The sequence below is a fragment of the Prionailurus bengalensis genome, chromosome B3 (genome assembly GCF_016509475.1).
Source record: "Prionailurus bengalensis isolate Pbe53 chromosome B3, Fcat_Pben_1.1_paternal_pri, whole genome shotgun sequence".
Lineage (NCBI taxonomy): Eukaryota > Metazoa > Chordata > Mammalia > Carnivora > Felidae > Prionailurus > Prionailurus bengalensis.
This window is the reverse complement of record NC_057355.1, coordinates 38,980,887-38,999,065: the sequence shown is the minus strand read 5'-3', so window position 1 is coordinate 38,999,065 and position 18,179 is coordinate 38,980,887. Positions and strand designations below refer to the sequence as shown.

The 18,179-nt window shown below is 46.7% G+C and overlaps 1 protein-coding gene across 2 annotated transcripts in view; it reads left to right on the top strand.

The window, feature by feature from the left end:
- Positions 1 to 18,179, top strand: part of MAP2K1 (mitogen-activated protein kinase kinase 1) — a 78,601-nt gene that overhangs the window by 31,298 nt on the left and 29,124 nt on the right. For both annotated transcript variants that reach the window (XM_043555109.1, XM_043555108.1), the window contains exons 2-5: positions 6,845 to 7,055; positions 8,371 to 8,517; positions 16,221 to 16,298; positions 17,234 to 17,285. In XM_043555109.1, the coding sequence (XP_043411044.1) occupies positions 6,845 to 7,055; positions 8,371 to 8,517; positions 16,221 to 16,298; positions 17,234 to 17,285 (488 nt within the window). The remainder of the gene's footprint in view (positions 1 to 6,844; positions 7,056 to 8,370; positions 8,518 to 16,220; positions 16,299 to 17,233; positions 17,286 to 18,179) is intronic.

Here is an 18,179-nt window from a genome sequence, read left to right as displayed (position 1 = left end):
CAGCCAGTGATGTGATGGTAGATCAAAGGTGGTCATAGAGATCCCGTGAGACTATTATGTACGAGTGATAGCAGTCCACCCCTGGGGGAGGAGCAAGGGCATGGAGAAGGACCCCACTCTGTGGCCAGGCATCATGGGACGGTTCAAAGCTGAGGGAGGCATGGGAACGCTGAAGGGGGAAAAAAAAAAAACCTCTGCAGCTCAGGCTCCACTCTCAGCACAAGACAAAACCCATTGCTCGAGAAACTTGCAGCCTGTGGTGCACTAAAATTACCAGCATTCACAAGAAAACCCAAACCTAGCTCCATTCCTGACTAATACAGCATGACCGAAGAATGCACCCATTTCTAAGCATAAAGACAATTTACCTCAGTCCTTAGTCTTCTATTACGATGCACCACTCAATGCAATATTAAAATGCACAAAGAATCACGAGAGAAAAAACAACCTGCAAGAGATAAGGCCGATAACAGAACTAGACTCCGGTGAATCGGAGCTTTAAAATAACCATCATTTATGGACGACCTGCAAGAACAAATGAGGAGTTTCAGAAGAGATGGAAACTAAAAATGGAATCGAGTGCAAATGCTAGAAAAATTTAAAAACACGATTATCAAAGGTCAACAGGTGTATCAGCAGACCAGAGGGAACTGAGGAAGGAATCAGTCACCCTGAAGATAGGTTGAAAGAAAGTATCCACACTGGAAAAAGAAAGAAAGAAAGAAAGAAATTTAAACTGAGACGCAAGGAGGAAAAGGATAAAAAGAAATCTGATCACAGTATCTAAGATACACGTACATAGACAGAGGAAGAGATGGGCATTGAGAGAGAGAGAGGAGACAGACAGACACTGACCTGACCGGAACTTTTAAAGGGATTGGCTTATGTGATTGTGGAAGCCTAGGCTGGAGGTCCGTGGAAGACTTGAAGTTGGGAGTCCAGAGGCAGCCTGCTGACAGAATTCCTTCTCTGGGGAGGTCAGTCTTTGTTCTTAAGGCCTTAAACTGACTGAGTGAGGCCCATTCACATTATGGAGAATAATCTGCTGCTTTACTCAAAGTTCACCAATTTCCAACCCCCCCCAAAACCCCACTTTAGTAAAAACATTCCAAATCAAGTTTGACCACATACCTTAGCACTGTGGCCCTGCCACCCTGTTACCCTGCCACCTAAAATTAGTCATCACGTGTCTCCTGGTTACTGCTCCCCACTCCAAAGGGTGTTCACTTTTCTACTTTATAACTGCATAGGCTAGTTTTGCCCCCTTTTTTTGTTTTTGTTTTTGTTTTACCTAGATGCAGAAGAACACATTTTTTTTTTTTTTATGACCTAGAGTTTTATTGCCTAGTTACTTGAGCAGCCCTTCCCAGCATGGCCTGCAGGGTTGAGGTGTAAGGGTATAGAGCCTCTTCTCCACCTTGTTGTTTGGGGCTGGCCTAAACTGCACTCCCTACCACAGATGGGCTAGCCGAGGCTGGAGTCTGGAAAGTGGTTAGCTGTGCCTTTGGCCCCTCTGCCTTCCTCTGTCAGGCCCATTCTTCTTTCTTCCTCTCTTATGCTCTTTGTAACCCCCACATCCCCGCTGTCCAGGGTTTGACTGTATAGAGAACCTAAGACCAGTTCTCTTTTTTTCCCTCCCATCTCCCTTCTTTTGAAGATCCTCAGCTTTTCAACCTGAACGCACCCTCAGTCTTACTTTGTACTTCCTCAGCTGGCTGTCACGTGCCCAGGCTTGGATCTCAGAGATCACCAGACAACCACACTGCCCCCCACCCTTTTTTTTTTAATGGGTGTGGAAACTGAGGACCAGAAGGGTGGTAGCTTGCCCAAGACCTCATAGATGGGAGTGATATAGGGTGAGAATTGAGGGATTGCAGTGTTTGTCTCTTGGTGCTGTTCCCCCTCAGCTTAGGTCTCCTGTCTTCCCTATTCTTTCCCTGCCCCGGTAGTGTTCCTATCTGCCAGATGGCACAGGGGACAGAGAACTTCCCAACGCCCTGGGCTCTCTGAGGACACCCGCCTGCTGGTACCGGGACCCTTTCTTTCCTCCAGCTCAGTGATTGATGGTCACCCTCTGCTCATCTCTCTGGGCTCCTTCCTGGCCAAGGCAGGGCCTGCCACCCAGGGCTAGAGCAAGGCTCAGGTTGGTGACAGGCCAGCATTTGTGTGCTTCTTGGCTCATTTCTGTTCGGTGTGTGGCCATTTGAAGACCCCATTCCTTTGTCTAGACGTCACCTCCTTCCCCCTTCCCATTTCAGTGACCATCAGGGTTGGGGAAGGCAGTGTGAGGCCTTGACCGAAGCTCTGTTCTAGGAGCTGAGAGACCTGGGCCTTCGTTTCCTCACCTTTGAAATGGGTTGGATCAGGAGGTCTTTACCTTTCCCTCCTTGTGCTACATTTTGTCCTGCTTCCTGATTTAAACCACTGAGCCACAAATGCAAGATTCCAGTTGTGGCGGTGCAGTTAGGCGCAGCAGATGGGTGGGATGAGAGAGAAGGAGATGTTCCGGCCCATAGGATCATCCCTCTCCACCCACTGCATTGTGCCTCCCTGGAGTTTTCAGAGCACAAATGACAGCCCTTGTTTTTTTCCACATTCCTTGCTCTTCTCTGCATTCCCATTTCAAACCTATAATCTTGTATCTCGACAGACTTGTGTTTACTGTAAGACAGCCATGGTGTGGAATGCACGTGACCATGTGTCATTTTCTCTCTGCTGTGGTGAACAGGGTGATGGGGGTCAGATGTCACAGCTGGTCCCTGGAGAGGGCCGTGTGTGTGTCAGATAGTTCTTGTTCTAGGCTCCAGGTTCCTTTCTCAATCTGTAGTTCTCAATTTGCTGATTTCAGTTAAAACCAAAGATTGTGAAGGAGACAGGTCTTGCCCTCTGAGATTTGGAGATTTGTGGCGTGGTTGAGGGGTGACAGTCCCCTCTCTTCCTATTTCCTTTGCTTGAAGCATTTTGCCTTGGGGTGGGGCGGGGCAGAAATGAGCCTTGTTGAACACCATTGAGTCCCTGTGCAGGAGGAAGCAATACTAAAGAATGTTACATTATTGATGGATTTCTTTTTAATGAGTACTGAAAGCCATTTTGATGCCAGGATTTTCCTTTCACCTTCAGATAAAATCCTTGGTCTTTCATTCTCGGCAACAGTTCTTTTTTTTTTTTTTTTTTTAACGTTTATTTATTTTTGAGACAGAGACAAAGCATGAACGGCGGAGGGTCAGAGAGAGGGAGACACAGAATCTGAAATAGGCTCCAGGCTCTGAGCTGTCAGCACAGAGCCCGACGCAGGGCTCGAACTCACGGACCGTGAGATCATGACCTGAGCCGAAGTCGGCCGCTTAACCGACTGAGCCACCCAGGCACCCCTCGGCAACAGTTATTTTAAAAAACTTTTCAAGGGCTTTAAGAGTTGTTAAAGGAAAGGCAGTCATTTCTGGATTCCACGGTGGCTGCCTTGGCGGTGGCTCCTCGTCTTCCAGCCTACCGGCACTTGCCTAACATTAGTTTACAAGTGTGTGAAAATTCCATTGTTCCTTCCCATTCGTTTTCTGTTTCGATCCTCCCCTGGTTAAGGAAGCATGGAGTTGTTACTCCATTTTACAGACGAGAAAACTTGATATGTGTCAAAGTTAAATGACTGGTCCATGGTCACACAGCTAGTTGTTGACTACTCGGGGATAAGAGTCCGGGATTCCTGATTACTAGTGGCTTGGTAGCTTGGCAACACCATTCCCCCCCCCCCCCCCCCCCCCCCCCCGCCCCAAGTCATTAGGAAAGTCTTGCCACCACAGCGCACAGCCTTTGCTGTGGCATAGCCTTCTGAAAGCATGAATCAGAAGCCAGTTCCTTAGCCGGTAGGGTAGGTGGTTGGGCAGGAGAGCATGGAAGGTCGAAGAAGGAGGAAGCCAAGATTTAGTTTTTCTTCCTGAAGGTGGGAGAATTACTTAATTCTACTGAGAGTCAGGAAAATGAGCAGAGTCAACATTTCCTCTTTTTCTTTGCCAGATGGATGGGGTTTCTTGTGGCCACTGTTACTTGCAAGGTAATGTTCAGCTTGATGTGCGGGGAGGATTGCATCTGGCGTGAAGGGCTCTTTGCATAGATATACTGTCTTCATGTATGAGCCAGCGCTGGTATGGCACATGTCCCACACTGGGACCCTACCCACGTCTGCAAGTGCCCTCCCTTGAAGGTGTTGAACTTTTTGAAGAGGTAGTGCAGCCTAAGATTAGAGATTCTCTCTGCCCAGGTTTCAGTCCTTGCTCACTAGCTGTGTGACCTTGGACAAATCACTTCACCTGCCTATGCTTGAGTTTGCTATCTGTTGTAATTGTAGAGTTGTGGCTGAAATGTATTAGCAGGTGTAAAACAGAGTATGGGCAGTGTTGTGACGAGAGTGATTTCCTTCCATTCGGTCCTTCCCTTTTCCTCATCCTGCTCAGCGTTCCTGCCTCACAGAAGCCTTTGGAGGCTGCATTTCCAGCCTGACTCCTGAGCCCTACAGGCAGCTGTAACCTCATCGAAGTTTTAGCTGTGAGGGTCTGTCTGTGTTTGACATGTGTCTCTAAATGTTGTCTTTGATGGGTTCCTCTGTGGACAGACCTCAGAGAAAGGAAACCTCAAGGTGGCACCGTGCCCTTGCAGCCATGCTTGTTCTGGGTCCCTACCCCGACAGACCGGGGCAGCTTAGTTGAGCCTTTAAGCAGGATGAGAAAATTGCCAGCTGTTTTAGTCTGTTTGGGCTGCATAACAAAATGTCATAGACTGGTTGGCTTAAACAACAGAAATTTATTTTTTCATGGTTCTGGAGGCTGGAAGACCAAGGTGAGGGTGCCGGCACTGTCGGGTTCTGGCGAGGTCCCTCTTCCTGACTTGCGGACAGCCATCTTCTCTTGGTGTCCTCACACGGCCTTTCCTTGGCGTGTGCATGGAGGCAAGGAGGCCACCTCTCTTCTTCTGGTCACCAGTCCTATCTGATTAGGACTCCACCCATATGACCTTACTTAACCTTAATTACCTCCTAAATGTCCTGTCTCTAAACATGATTACATTGGGGGTTAGTGCTTCAGCAGGAATTTTAGGGAGACGCAGTTCAGTCCGTGGCACCATCCATTCTTCCCTGAGAGCTGCCCAGGGAGGAAACTTGGTGAAATCAGCCTTGTGTGCTCTGTGGCCCCATGGACAGTTACTTGTAAGGCAGTATTGGATCTTTCCATAGACTGGGGAGGCAGTAGGTCTCAACCTCTCTGCCTTCTTGAGAGTTGGAACAGAGGGTGAGTGAAGAGTAGAAGATGATGCTTACTCCTGCCCTTGAAGCTCAGAAACGGTGTGTATGTTGGGGGTTGGGCACCAGCCTTCTCATGTGTAATGATGCCCTGTCTTGTCGCCATGTTGTTTGTTTAGACTGGGACTAATCAAATGAAACACCGTGGATGCTCTCTTTACCACCCTGTTCTTATAAACCCCCCAGGAATAATGAATGTTTTTTCGTTCTCTGTAAAACAACCCATACTGCCCACCAGCCTGCTGAATGCACAGCTAAGCAGGCTGCTCTCTGCCTTGCCCACTCACCTCGGCACCCACTGGCTGAATTATGTGCTTACCCAGAACCAGAGTGTTCCCAGCATCTGTTCCCAGCATCGTTTGTTCGGTTGTGGCTGGCATTGCAATTAAGTAACATACTTCAGTATCAGATAAACTGGTGAAATATGACTGCAAATGAAGTGGGATCCCCCCCCCCCCCCGCCTGCTTTGAACACTAATTACAAGCCATGGAAAGACTCAATAAGTCCAACTCACTAAAACACATTACTGTCAAATTAGATGAGCATTAAAATTGAGGGAAATCATAAAACTCTTACAATTTTATTTTGATATTAGTAAGTGGCTACATTTTTACTCTGAGGACTCAGGAATTGGAAGTGATAGACGATGTATTGTTTGCTGGTTCATGTGAGGAAGATGGCACCGGGCTCTTACTAGCGGACTCTTACTCAAAGAGAGGGCCTTGCCCCGCCTACATTAGAAGATGGGTGAATAAATGCACCTTTATATGTATATTATATGCAAAAATAAAAATTTTGGGTGGTATTTTTATGATTCTTTGCTTTATTTTGTTTAACCTGGTTCCGGACCTGATCACATTAGAGAGGAGGGTTTTTGCTGTTACCATATAGTTTAGAGTCTGTTGTGATAGTTTGGTTTGATTTCAGTTTAGTGCTTTTAGGAAATAGATTTTATTTTGTATGTGGTGCTAACTTAATAATCCAACACTAGTGGGGCTTTGGGAATTGGGGTTTTCATTTTTTTTTTTTTATATTTATTTATTTTTGAGAGACCGAGCACGCGCAGGGGAGGGGCAGAGAGAGAGGGAGACACAGAATCCAAAGCAGGCTCCGGGCTCTCAGCTGTCAGCACAGAACCCGAGGCAGGGCTCGAACCCACCAAATGTGAGATCATGACCTGAGCCAAAGTCAGACGCTCAATCAGCTGAGCCAACCAGGTGCCCCGGAACTGGGATTTTAAAGCAAATGAAGGTGGCTCGTTTTGGATATTAGCAGATTCTTTGTAGACTTGCAGCATAGTGAGCGAGGCCTCGTTTTACAAATGAGGAAACAGAGGCCTTGAGAGGTGAAAGGTGTCGGTGAGGAGTAGTGACAGGGAGTGGTGGCTGGTGGCATAGTGAAGGGAGCAGGGCCGCAGCACCTGGAACCCTCCTGTGGAGTCCCTCCATTCGTTCTCCAGTCCGGCCCCAGAGCTAGTGCTCGCCATAGCACAGGTGCTCCTCTGGGGGGCCTCTCTGATGCCGGTTCTGACTCATGTTCCCTCTTTGGGACAGGACCAACCTGGAGGCCTTGCAGAAGAAGCTGGAGGAGCTGGAGCTCGATGAGCAGCAACGGAAGCGCCTGGAGGCCTTTCTTACCCAGAAGCAGAAGGTCGGGGAATTGAAGGATGATGACTTCGAGAAGATCAGCGAGCTGGGCGCCGGCAACGGTGGTGTGGTGTTCAAGGTCTCCCATAAGCCGTCTGGCCTGGTCATGGCCAGAAAGGTGAGGCCACTCAAAAAATAAAAAGAAATAAAAAAGTACTGAATCAGGTTGGTGATTAGGTGAATTCACTTGGCGAATAGGTGATTGCATTCTCTCTTGGAAGATCGGGGGTCTGGGGACAAGGGTGGAAGGAAGATGGATTTTTCACTCAGTACCTTGTTGTGCTGTTTCAATTTTGAGCTCCTGTCCTCTATCAGATTATAGGATAAACACACTGATGGTGTGTTAGGGTATTTATCCCCATCCCCAGACTGGAAAAATAACAGCAAGTGACCTTTGCGAGCTTTCTGCGTGCTTTGGAAAGAATGCGAGGGTGCCTGTTTGCCATTATCTGGTGCAGCAGAAGCTGCTTGCTTTTAGGCAGCCCCGGCGATGCACCAGACCCTGCTTTCAAGTTGTTTGCCTGGCCCCGGCCCTGCCGCTGCTTCCCCCTCACCGTCCTGCAGGGAGCATCTCCGCTCCCCTCCGTGGCAGGCGGTGTCCGAGCTGGACTCCCCTTTCTGTCCACCGTGCTCCTCCCCTTTCTGCACACAGCCCCCGCTCCAGCGAGGCCCGGCCCTTCTGTGTTCTCCGGCACACCATGCTTACTTCCGTCCACGTATTTTTGCTCAGGCTGCTCCTTCCATCTTTTCAAACAGTGCCCGTCTTCACGGCCCGCCTCTTGTCTAGCTTTCACCGGTCACTCCAGCCCATGCTGATAACCCCTGGTTTCCGTGTCCTCTGACACTCACTCCTTGTCTGCAGCCCTTTCTAGAAGCTTCATCTCATTCAGCAACCATTTCCTATGTTTGTTGTGTCTGTCCCCTGTCTGCCTGGAGGAAACAAGGGGCAACATGAGAGGGACATGGGTGGCACCTGAGGCCCTGGCCAAATCTCAACCACATCAGGCTCCCGAAGTCAAGGGAAGCTCCCCGGGCAGCTTGGGTCCCCACTCTCAGTCCTTCCTACCCCTCCACTTGTACAGCCCCCGAGTGCCAGCCGGCTCCTCAGGCTGCTTTGTCTTCCTCTCTCAGCTTCCCGGCTCCTTTTAGAGGAAATGCTCCTTTCAGCTTTGTGCTTGGGAGGGGCGAGCCCCCCTTCCTCACTCTTGGCTCCTAGGAGCGGAGGCACAGCCGTCCTCCCCTCATTATGGCTCCTCCCGTGCCATTACCCGCCATGGTAGGTTGGCACTGAGTGCTTTGGTCGGGCAGAGACTTGTTAAAACGTGCCTGTGTCCTCTCCTCCCACCTGTAAGAGCTTAAGCATTTAAGAAGGCTTTCATTCATCCATCCGTATGTTTTTAAAACATCTCTTCCTCCCACCTTTCTTTCCCCAGCTAATTCACCTGGAGATCAAACCTGCAATCCGGAACCAGATCATAAGGGAGCTGCAGGTTCTACATGAGTGCAACTCCCCATACATCGTGGGCTTCTATGGCGCGTTCTACAGCGACGGCGAGATCAGTATCTGTATGGAGCACATGGTATGTGGTAACCCATCAGCCTCTGGAGCAACAGCCTAGGAGCTGGATGGCTCTGGTCTTGTCTTTGGTTTGGGACCAGCTGCCTCCCTTTTCCTCCCCGGATCTACATCACCGTCTTGGGCATCTGGGCTTTGAAGCTGAAACATCCCTGTCCTCAGAGTCTATAATCTGCTTTAAGGACAGTCTGGAGGGGTTCTTTGGTGTGCAGAGAAGTAATGTCACTTGATGCACATCAGAGAAGGCAAGTGAGAGGGAATTTAGGGGCTAATTGTGTGGATGTGAGCTGCCGATCTTGGTACCATTAGCTGCCTGGAGTCCCTTCTCTTTCTGGTGACTGACAGTAATAACAGCATCTACAACAATAATCTAGCAATACTCATACTAGTAAACTAATATTTATCGGGTTTTATAGCCTGGACTACCCTACGCATATTAATATTTTATTGCATTTTTGCAAGCCTTATTGGATGGGTAGATCATCTGCATTTTACAAATGAGGAAACTGAGGCTCAGAGAAGTTAATAACTTGACCAAGGTCATGCAGCTAGTAAGTGGAATTGGCAGAATTTAAACCAAGGCTGTTGGGCCCCAGTGCCTGTACCTTGTTGAATCCACTGGATAGTGATTGGGGCTCTGTTTCCATTCTTGATGCCCAGAATCTCAGAGAGACAGGCTGGCTTCGTGATGGCTATTTTTTCCTGTCCCCATTAGGCACCAGGGGACTTTGGAATCTGAGATGTTTATTCATATCTCCCTTCTCCACAAAAATCCGAGTAGACACTGTCTTGTTTGCCACTGTGTCTCCAAAGCCCAGAATAGCCCTGGCACCCAGCAGGCGCTCAATAATGATTTGTTTACAGATGTCACCTTCTCGTCAGGACCTTGGGCAGGTTTCTTTATCTTTCTCATTCTCCCTTTCCTCATTTGCAAAATGGCCATTACCATACGGACCTCGGACCTCGTTGCGGTGAGGATTGGTGAAAATAGCAGAGTAAGCCTTCCGGCACACCGACCCCAAGCTTGTCTCGTGCAAACGGTAGAGGTTGCCTTATTCTCACTGTCGCTGACAGCTCCGGGATGAGGGCTGACATGACTGAGTCGGCGAGCTTAGGGCTGCTGAACTTTGAGCCCTCGGCCTGGCAGAGTGTCCCTCAGCTTCTCCACTTCCTTCCAGACCCTGGCTCTGCTCTGACCTCTGGAGAGAGCCCCCAGGCATGGTCTTCATGAACTCCAGGAGAACCCTCCCCAGGAGGTTTGTCCCTTGCTGGCGCCCCATTATGTTGAACTTCTGTTCATGTTAAATCGTCAGGAAGTGCCATACGTATGGTGGCTGGCGTCTGCCCAACTTTTGTGGTGCCATATGGAACATAGAACCTGGAACGTCTCCTGCGCTCCTGAAGGTTCCCAAGAAAGCTCTCGTTCCTCTTGCTTGAATGGGAGGGAAGCAGCCTCTGTGCGAAGCACATGAACATTTCTGGTTTGGTCCTCACCCAGACCTGGGGTACTGATATTTTCCCTTTGGGTCTTAGCCTCCCTTTGGTGGGGTGAAGGGCAGGGGAGGAGGGGGGTGTTCCTTAAGCTTTGGGTTTCTTGGGCTTTTTGTGGTGATGATGGTTGGTTTTCTAGCTCTAGCCCAGAGTTTTGGATGAAGATGTGTAATTGGCAATGGAGGTTCCTTGAAAACTAGAAGAGGGTGGAGGGTGGAGGCAATGGTGATAAACCAGTGACCGGAAAGGCCTTTTTTCTCTTAGGTGTTGCCAAAATAATGGGAGGTGGGTGGCAGCATGGGTAGACATGGTAGTAACTAGCTTTCCCATTTTCTACCGCTTGGTGAGTCCTTGCCATGTTATATAAGTTATTAATCACATCAGCCCTGTCATGTGAGGCAATGTTGACCACCCTCCCCGAGGTGGGCGAGGGAACAAGGCCTCTAGAGGCTTAGTAATTAGCTTAGGTTATATAACCAGTAAGTGTCAGAGCTAAATTCTGACCATCTCCCCCCCCCCCCCCCAAAAACCCCTCCAGCAACCCTCAGTTTGTTCTCCATATTAACGAGTCTCTTACGTTTTGTCCCCCTCCCTGTTTTTATACTATTTTTGTTTCCCTTCCCTTAGGTTCATCTGTTTTGTCTCTTAAAGTCCTCATAGGAGTGAAGTCATATGATTTCTGTCTTTCTCTGACTAATTTCACTTAGCATAATACCCTCCAGTTCCATCCACGTAGTTGCAAATGGCAAGATTTCATTCTTTTTGATTGCCGAGTCATACTCCATTGTATATATATACCACATCTTCTTTATGCATTCATCCATCGTTGGACATTTGGGCTCTTTCCATACTTTGGCTATTGTGGATAGTGCTACTGTAAACATGGGGGTGCATGTGTCCCTTTGAAACAGCACACCTGTATCCCGTGGAGAAATGCCTAGGAGTGCCATTGCTGGGTCGCAGGGTAGTTCTATTTTTAGTTTTTTTGAGGAACCTCCATATTGTTTTCCAGAGTGGTTGCACCAGCTTGCATTCCCACAGAGCTAAATTCTAAGCAGTGTCTCTAACTAGGTCTGCTGTCTTTAAATTTGATACTCTCTCAGGGTTTTCTCTGCAGAGCAGTGTTTGGACCAGATCTTCTCTGGGGACCCCTGCCTACCCTAACATCCTGTGTTTCTGTGGTTTTTGGCACTTGTAGCCAGTCAGGGTTTACATTAGTTCATCAACATGGGTCCATCTTCACCAACTCTTACTTTTGTGCCTATTATGTGCAGGGTGCCACATGAGCGGCTGGGGGAGTGGAGACATTGAGAGTAGTCTCTCTGTTCCCCAGAGCTGTTTATAGGCTGGATGGCTGTGTTCTAGGGCCTTCGTAAGTGAGTTGTCAGTGTGGATGGAGGGGCTTCTGAGCACCAGGTGTGTGTCGTCTCACGCCTGCGGTCTTTGGAACAATCAGATTCTTTCCTGAGTTACCTCCAAGTTCTGTGCAACTCGGAATTCTCCCTTTGTTAGAGGAACCAGGGCGCTGTTTGTAGGGTGAGCATGATTGAACTCCATGGTGCTTGCTTCAGATGTTAGGATTAGGTCCCAAACATGGATAGGCAGTGGTCTTTTCATTTATTCACAACTTGCTGGGACCTGTTTTATTGGCCTTATTTCACCTCTTGCTATGTGCAGTTCAGTTTTTTTTTTTTTTTTTAATTTGTCTTAAATTGATCTGTGGTGAGGCTTGCTCATTGTGAAATCCTTCATTCACTTTGGATTCATAGATACTGATCACAACCTTTGTACCTCTTGCTCTGTCCTTGCCACTCAACCCTTCCCTCCAAGAGGACAGGATGACTCAGGACATGACAAGGGTTGGCTTCCCGTTCTCTTGGCCCAGTTTCAGTATCTGCAGGTCAGCGTTCCTCCAGTGGATTTGGCTCTGTGGGTAGGGTAGGATCCTCCCTCATAAGTCTCTGAAGCAGAAGATATCTCTGGAGTTACCCAGGGAGGGGCCCGAGCCTAGAAAACTGGCTTTTAGAAGGTGGGAGGGTCAAAACCTTTTGAAGGCCAAGCACAGTGTTTGGCATCTATTAGGTGATAGGTGTTGAGCGGCCGAATGAAGGAGGCCAAGATGGCGGAGGGCATGGACAGGCCTGGGACCCAGTGGGAGAGAGTTAGGCCTTGGAGTCCACAATAGAGTCTTCTGTTCCTAGATATCCATAGGCCCAGAGAGCAGCTGGAACAGTCTGTTAATTTTAGTGGAGAGGCTCAGAGCTACCAGAGATGGAACCCTGTAGTGAAGCTGTTGTGGCCTGAAATCCAGGCAGCCATGCTCCAGAGTAGCTCTCTGGTCTAACCCTGGACCCTCTCACCCCTTCTTGGTCCCTGAGTAGGCCTTTCTGCAGGAGAGCTCCCATCCTGGCCGCCTCTGACGGGAAAATTCTGACTGCTGGTGGCTACTTCTCTTTGGGTATTTCTGCTTTGTCTCAGCTTCCACCTCTCAAAGGTGTCACGTAGAGCTCTGTTCATTAACCACATCCCAACTTCAGAGGTTCTTTGTTTCTGTGTATGTTACAGTCCTTGTGTGTTCTAGGTCATTAACATTTCCCCCAGCTTTTTATCATGACGGTTTCAAACACAAAGCAAGGTGAAGGAACTGTATAATGTACACTGTAAACCCCCCACCTAGATTCTGCAATTACTGTTCTGCTATGTTTGCTTTACCACATGTTGCCCATCTATCTGTCCATTGCTCACATCATTTCTTAGATGCATTTTAAAGTGAATTTGTGTCACTGGCATCCATTGGGCCCGATCTTCTAAAGCACTCAGCCAGGGGCTGACTTTTGTAGAAGTAAACTGTGCTTGTGCTGCCCAGTCTGAATTTTTGAGACTCAAGGAGTAAATGGATGCCCCCCGGTCAGAACAGGAATGCTCTTGCCTTTGGGGAGGTAGATTCCTGCTCAGGTGGTAGCTGAGCACCCAGAGAACTGAGGACTCAGGGCTGATGGTTCTCATGCAGGAGGAAAAGCTTTTGATCTCCCCCCCCCCCCCCAAAGCATTTGTCTCTTCTATAGAAAACCTTCACAAAAGCGCCATTGACTTCGTTAATAATTGCCTTCTAAAAATAAGCACAATTTCAGCAGCTTTAGTCAGGGAAGGCAAGTTCTTGGCAACAGTGAAGTGGAATTAAAAGGTTGTAAGGTGAGTTGGAGGCAGCCCTGGGTAATTCTGACTGTGGTTCATGCTTCTTGAATCTTGCTAATCCCATTGTTCACACTGTAACTCTGCTTATAGCTCTGAAGGAGGTGAAAGGAAAGCGAGCCGAGTTTTTTTCCCTTTAACAGGAATGTGTACCACAACCCCAGGGAAAAGTGTGAGCTGGGCTGCCTGCTGTCCTAGGCTGTGGAACCTGAGAACCACGGGGTTAGCATTTCTACCTCATTTGAATCAGATTTTGACAGAGTTGCTTTGTTACCTAGTTTTCAGTGCATAGTCCTCCTCCCTGATAATCAGGCAGCCGATCAAACAAAGGATCTGAAACCACATTCAACTGGAAGCAAAAGAGAAATGGCTTGGAAACTTTGTGCACTGGAGTTCCTCTTCCCATTGGTGAAGGAAACTGAGAGGTGCTATTATGTTTCTGGGAGACTTGGGTGTGGTTACCTGGGCTCTGAGGTCCTGACTCGGCCACCAGGGATCTGCAGCATCGTGAAGGCAGCCAGGCTCACAGGGTGACTCACACCTCAGCCTGGGTCACAGCTTGGGCAGGGCTCTTCCAAGGACTCTTGGAAAAATAAATGTGTTCCCATGGGAGTTCTGTTGGGTTCTAGATCAGTGATTCCTCGTGTCTGGGTGGAAAGTATGGCACATAGGAAATTTTAGGTTGAAATTTAGGATCTTCCATCGTGCTCCTGGGTCAACTGACCTGCCCACCATTAATAGAAGACAAACATGTTTGGGGGTATTCAGGTGCATTTGAGAATTCACACCTGTCCTGCTTTCTTTTCCCTCAGCATCTGTGATCCAGAGTTGACTGTGACAGAAAGTGATTAGTCCAACACTCCTTTGCATAAGCTTAGAATCTTTCAGTGGATAATCTATTTTTTTTAGCATTATTTTAGTAGACATTTCCTGAGGAGTCTGTACCCCTGAATGAATCTTAGTTTCTCACTGTCTCAAAAGAAAGCAGTGTTGTATCTATCTTACACACTTACCTTATCCTTTGCACAAAATGGATGCTTAGTAAGTGCTCTGAATTGATTGTAGATTTAATTCTCCACTTTCTTAAAGGAATTCAGTAATTTAAAAGGGCAAAACATTTGTTCATTGTAGAAAATTTATAAACCCTAGAAAAGCACGGAGAAGAAACTATCATGCAACCAAAATCCCTGATTGTCTTCCTACATAGACTAGAAATAGCTTTTGATGACACTTTGGATGTTCTGGTTTTGTGTGAGTTACACAAACATTTTTTTATGTCTATAAGAGTGGGATTATGTTCTGTCCTTCTTTTTAATCGTGTTGTGCCTTGTTCTGTGACCTTATGCTCCCGGATATGTCATCGCGGCTGGGTGACTTTGGAGGCAGGAAGCTTACAGGGATGTCTTTCTGCTTGGCCATGTCTCGTCCGCTTCTGAGGTGTGGTTTCCGTGTCCCTCCTGTTTCCAGTCCTTCCTCTGCCACTTTGCCTAGGAATTGCTTCCTCCTCTGAGCACCTGTAGTGATGTCTCTTCTCCTCATTCAACTGTTGGGTTCCTGCCTTGTTTCAGAGGAGAATTTAAGGTGCCTTGCCTTGTTGAGTGTTTTGTCTCCCCAAGCAGAGTGTGAGTGTGTGTGTGTGTGTGTGTGTGTGTGTTTCCTCCTGTGTCTAGTTTTTTCTATCCCTAGTTTCTCACATATGCCTATATCTTTCACAGAGGTGGTTAATAAATGATAGATGATACTGGTAACTGCTCAGTGTAGATGAGATACTCTAAAAATCAGTCTGAATTTGCACGAATTGTCTCTACTTCTGAGGATGATTTTAAATTGCGACTGATAATTGGCAGCTGGAAGCCATGGCCTACGAATGTAGCCGTGCCTCACTACGTCAGGGTTCCTTGAGTGAAGCATTTCTTCACGATCTCAGGTTACAGTGTAGAATCCACGAATGAGAAGGCCGTGGTGTGTGAGCCCCACAGAGGCTGGCTTCATATCCCACGTGTGTCGTGTGTTGCATTCTCCCTTTCTGCCGTGTACCTCCCCCTTTTCAGGTATAGAAGTCATACTCCTTCTTTGAGTAAGACATAAACTCAAATGCCATCTTTTAAGGGAAGTCAGAATTTCTTCTCTCTTCTGCATGTGTACTGTTTTCTTAAACCTGTATCCTGTTTCGTTATATTCAGAGTCTGTATATTTACCCTACTAGTTTGTACATTTAACAAGGACAAGAAGTAGTTCTTTGTTTGTATCTTTATCTTCCGTAGAACCTAACACTGTTCACGGCACTTGGTAGGATCTGTGGAAGGAATTGTTGCTTTCTATGATGTTCTTCTTTCGATTAGCTGTGAGTTTTTAGGATAATCTCCAATACAAGTTGTGACATACGCTGATGATCAAATGGCTAACATTTATCGAGCACTTACTGTGGGCTAGATGTTGTTCTGAGACCTTCGTATGTACCAGCTCGTTTAATACTTATAATAGCCCTATGATTATTTTAATAGCTTTAAGATATCATCCCCGTTTTACAAGTTGTGAGTAACCTGGTCAGAGTTCTCCTGATAGGAAGCAACAGAGTTGGTGAATTTAGACAGGTTGCCTCTAGAGCCTCTGGTCCCAACCATACATTGTTCTGTCAGTTCAGTGCAAACCTTTTTAAGATTTTATTTTTAAGTAATCTCTACACCCAGCATGGGGCTTGAACTCACAACCCTGAGATCAGGAATCACATATTCCACTGACTGAGCCAGCCAAGTGCCCCAGTGCAAGTCTTTTTTTTTTTTTTTTTTTTTTTTTGATCCCTGAATTAGTCCTTGGTTTAATGATTATTCACGATTTGAGTTTCTAGTTATTTGATAGCTCCCACAATGCTGTACATTTCTGTCTTTGAGGTCTGGAACAAACCAAAGGGTACCCTTCCAGGAGGATTTGCCACATGTGGCATTCACTTTCCTGCCCCAGTTTAACACTTGAAAGGATAGTTAAAAACACTGTCACTAAATGGGTTGGTGTTCTTGTTCTTAGGATGGGGGTTCCTTGGATCAAGTCCTGAAGAAAGCTGGAAGAATTCCTGAACAAATTTTAGGAAAAGTTAGCATTGCTGTGAGTATATTGTATAATTTTTCTTCCAAATTCCCTCATTGATAAGTTAATGAGTTGGCAGGAAATGGACAAGGGAGGAAGATAGTAAGTTAGCTAAGGGAAGTTTGTAAGGAAAGTGGGGTTTTCTCACTAGAATTTTCTGTCTAAATCCTAGATACAACATACTCTCTCTCTGTCTGTCTCTGTCTCCAGAACTAGAAAAGCGACTTCCTTTATCTTAAAATCTGTATCTGGAGAAATAGACGCGATATCCAAAAGAATTCCCATTTGTGGCAGGAGAAGGCCTCTTTTTATATTTGCAGCTTTAGAAAAAAAACGAATCCAAGCACAAGTTTTCTTTTTTCTTTTTCTTTTCTCTTTTTCTTTCCTCTTTTTCTTTTTCTTTTCCTTTTATTTTTCTTCTTTCTTTGTTTCTTTCCCTCCCTCCCTCCCTCCCTTCCTATATAAGTTTATTTACTTTGAGAGCATGCACGTGCACGAGAGGGACAGGGGCAGAGAGAGAGAGAGAGAGGGAGAGGGAGGGAGGGAGGGAGAGAGAGAGAGAGAGAGAGAGAGAGAGAATCCCAAGCAGTCTGTGTGCACTGTCAGCACAGAGTCTGACATGGGCTCAATCTCATGAACCGTGAGATCATGACCTGAGCCAAAATCAAGAGTCACATGCTCAACCGACTGAACCATCCAGGAGCCCCAAGCACAGGGGTTTGTAAAGTTGTATAAACTTGGAATAATCAACATTGCTTAAAAATAACTATATATCATCTAAAAAGATGCTTTCTTGATATGACAGGTTGGAAATCAAATAAAAAATAAGGGAAGAGGGCAATTTTGTGATGTTAGTTGAAATATTTTCTATATCATTTTAAAATAGAGAGGCTGCCTGTATTTTAACCACCCCCATTTCAGTTTCCCATCTTGTTACATTGTCTTTCCTCCAGGTAATAAAAGGTCTGACATACCTGAGGGAGAAGCACAAGATTATGCACAGAGGTAAGAAATTACTTGCTAGTTAGTATGTTTTGAATTTGAGCTGAAATCAAAAGATGTTGCATCCTCTTTTGTGTTTTGTTTTGGTGTAAAAGCCATTGAATAGTATTTTTAATTTTTATTAACAAGTCTTTGACTCTTATTTATTTATTTAAAAAAAATTTTTTTTTTAACGTTTATTTATTTTTGAGACAGAGTGAGACAGAGCATGAACAGGGGAGGGTCAGAGAGAGAGGGAGACACAGAATCCGAAACAGGCTCCAGGCTCTGAGCTGTCAGCACAGAGCCCAGTGCGGGGCTCGAACTCATGGACTGCGAGATCATGACCTGAGCCAAAGTCGGACGCTTAACTGACTGAGCCACCCAGGCGCCCCGACTATTAGTTATTTTTGAAGTAATCTTTACATCTAAGGTGGGGCTTGAACTTGTGACCCTGAGATCAAGAGTCCCATACTGTACTAACTGAGCCAGTCAGGCGCACCAGGTCTTTGACTAGTGAGTTTGATGGCTAGGGCAGCAAGTTCCCCCTCTTGTTTTGGTCTGGCCTGTTACAGGTTACACCTGTTAGCTGAGGCTGTGACAGCCATGGTCACCCAGTAAGCCCAGGCCGGAGCCCCAATGGGAGCTTAGTTACCCAATCGCCAGTGTCACCATCCTCCCACTGGACTAGACAGTGCATAGACCCAAAGCCATGACTGACTGGATGTGAATTTGACTATAAAAGAAACCGATTTTTTTTTTTTAAAGAAAGGTACACACACACTTACTGTATGATAATACACTCTTAGATATGTATCCAAGATAAATGAAACACATATGTCCATACAGATTCCTATACACATGTTGAAAGCAACTGTATACATGGTAGAAAAAACCAAAATGTTCTTCAATCAGCAA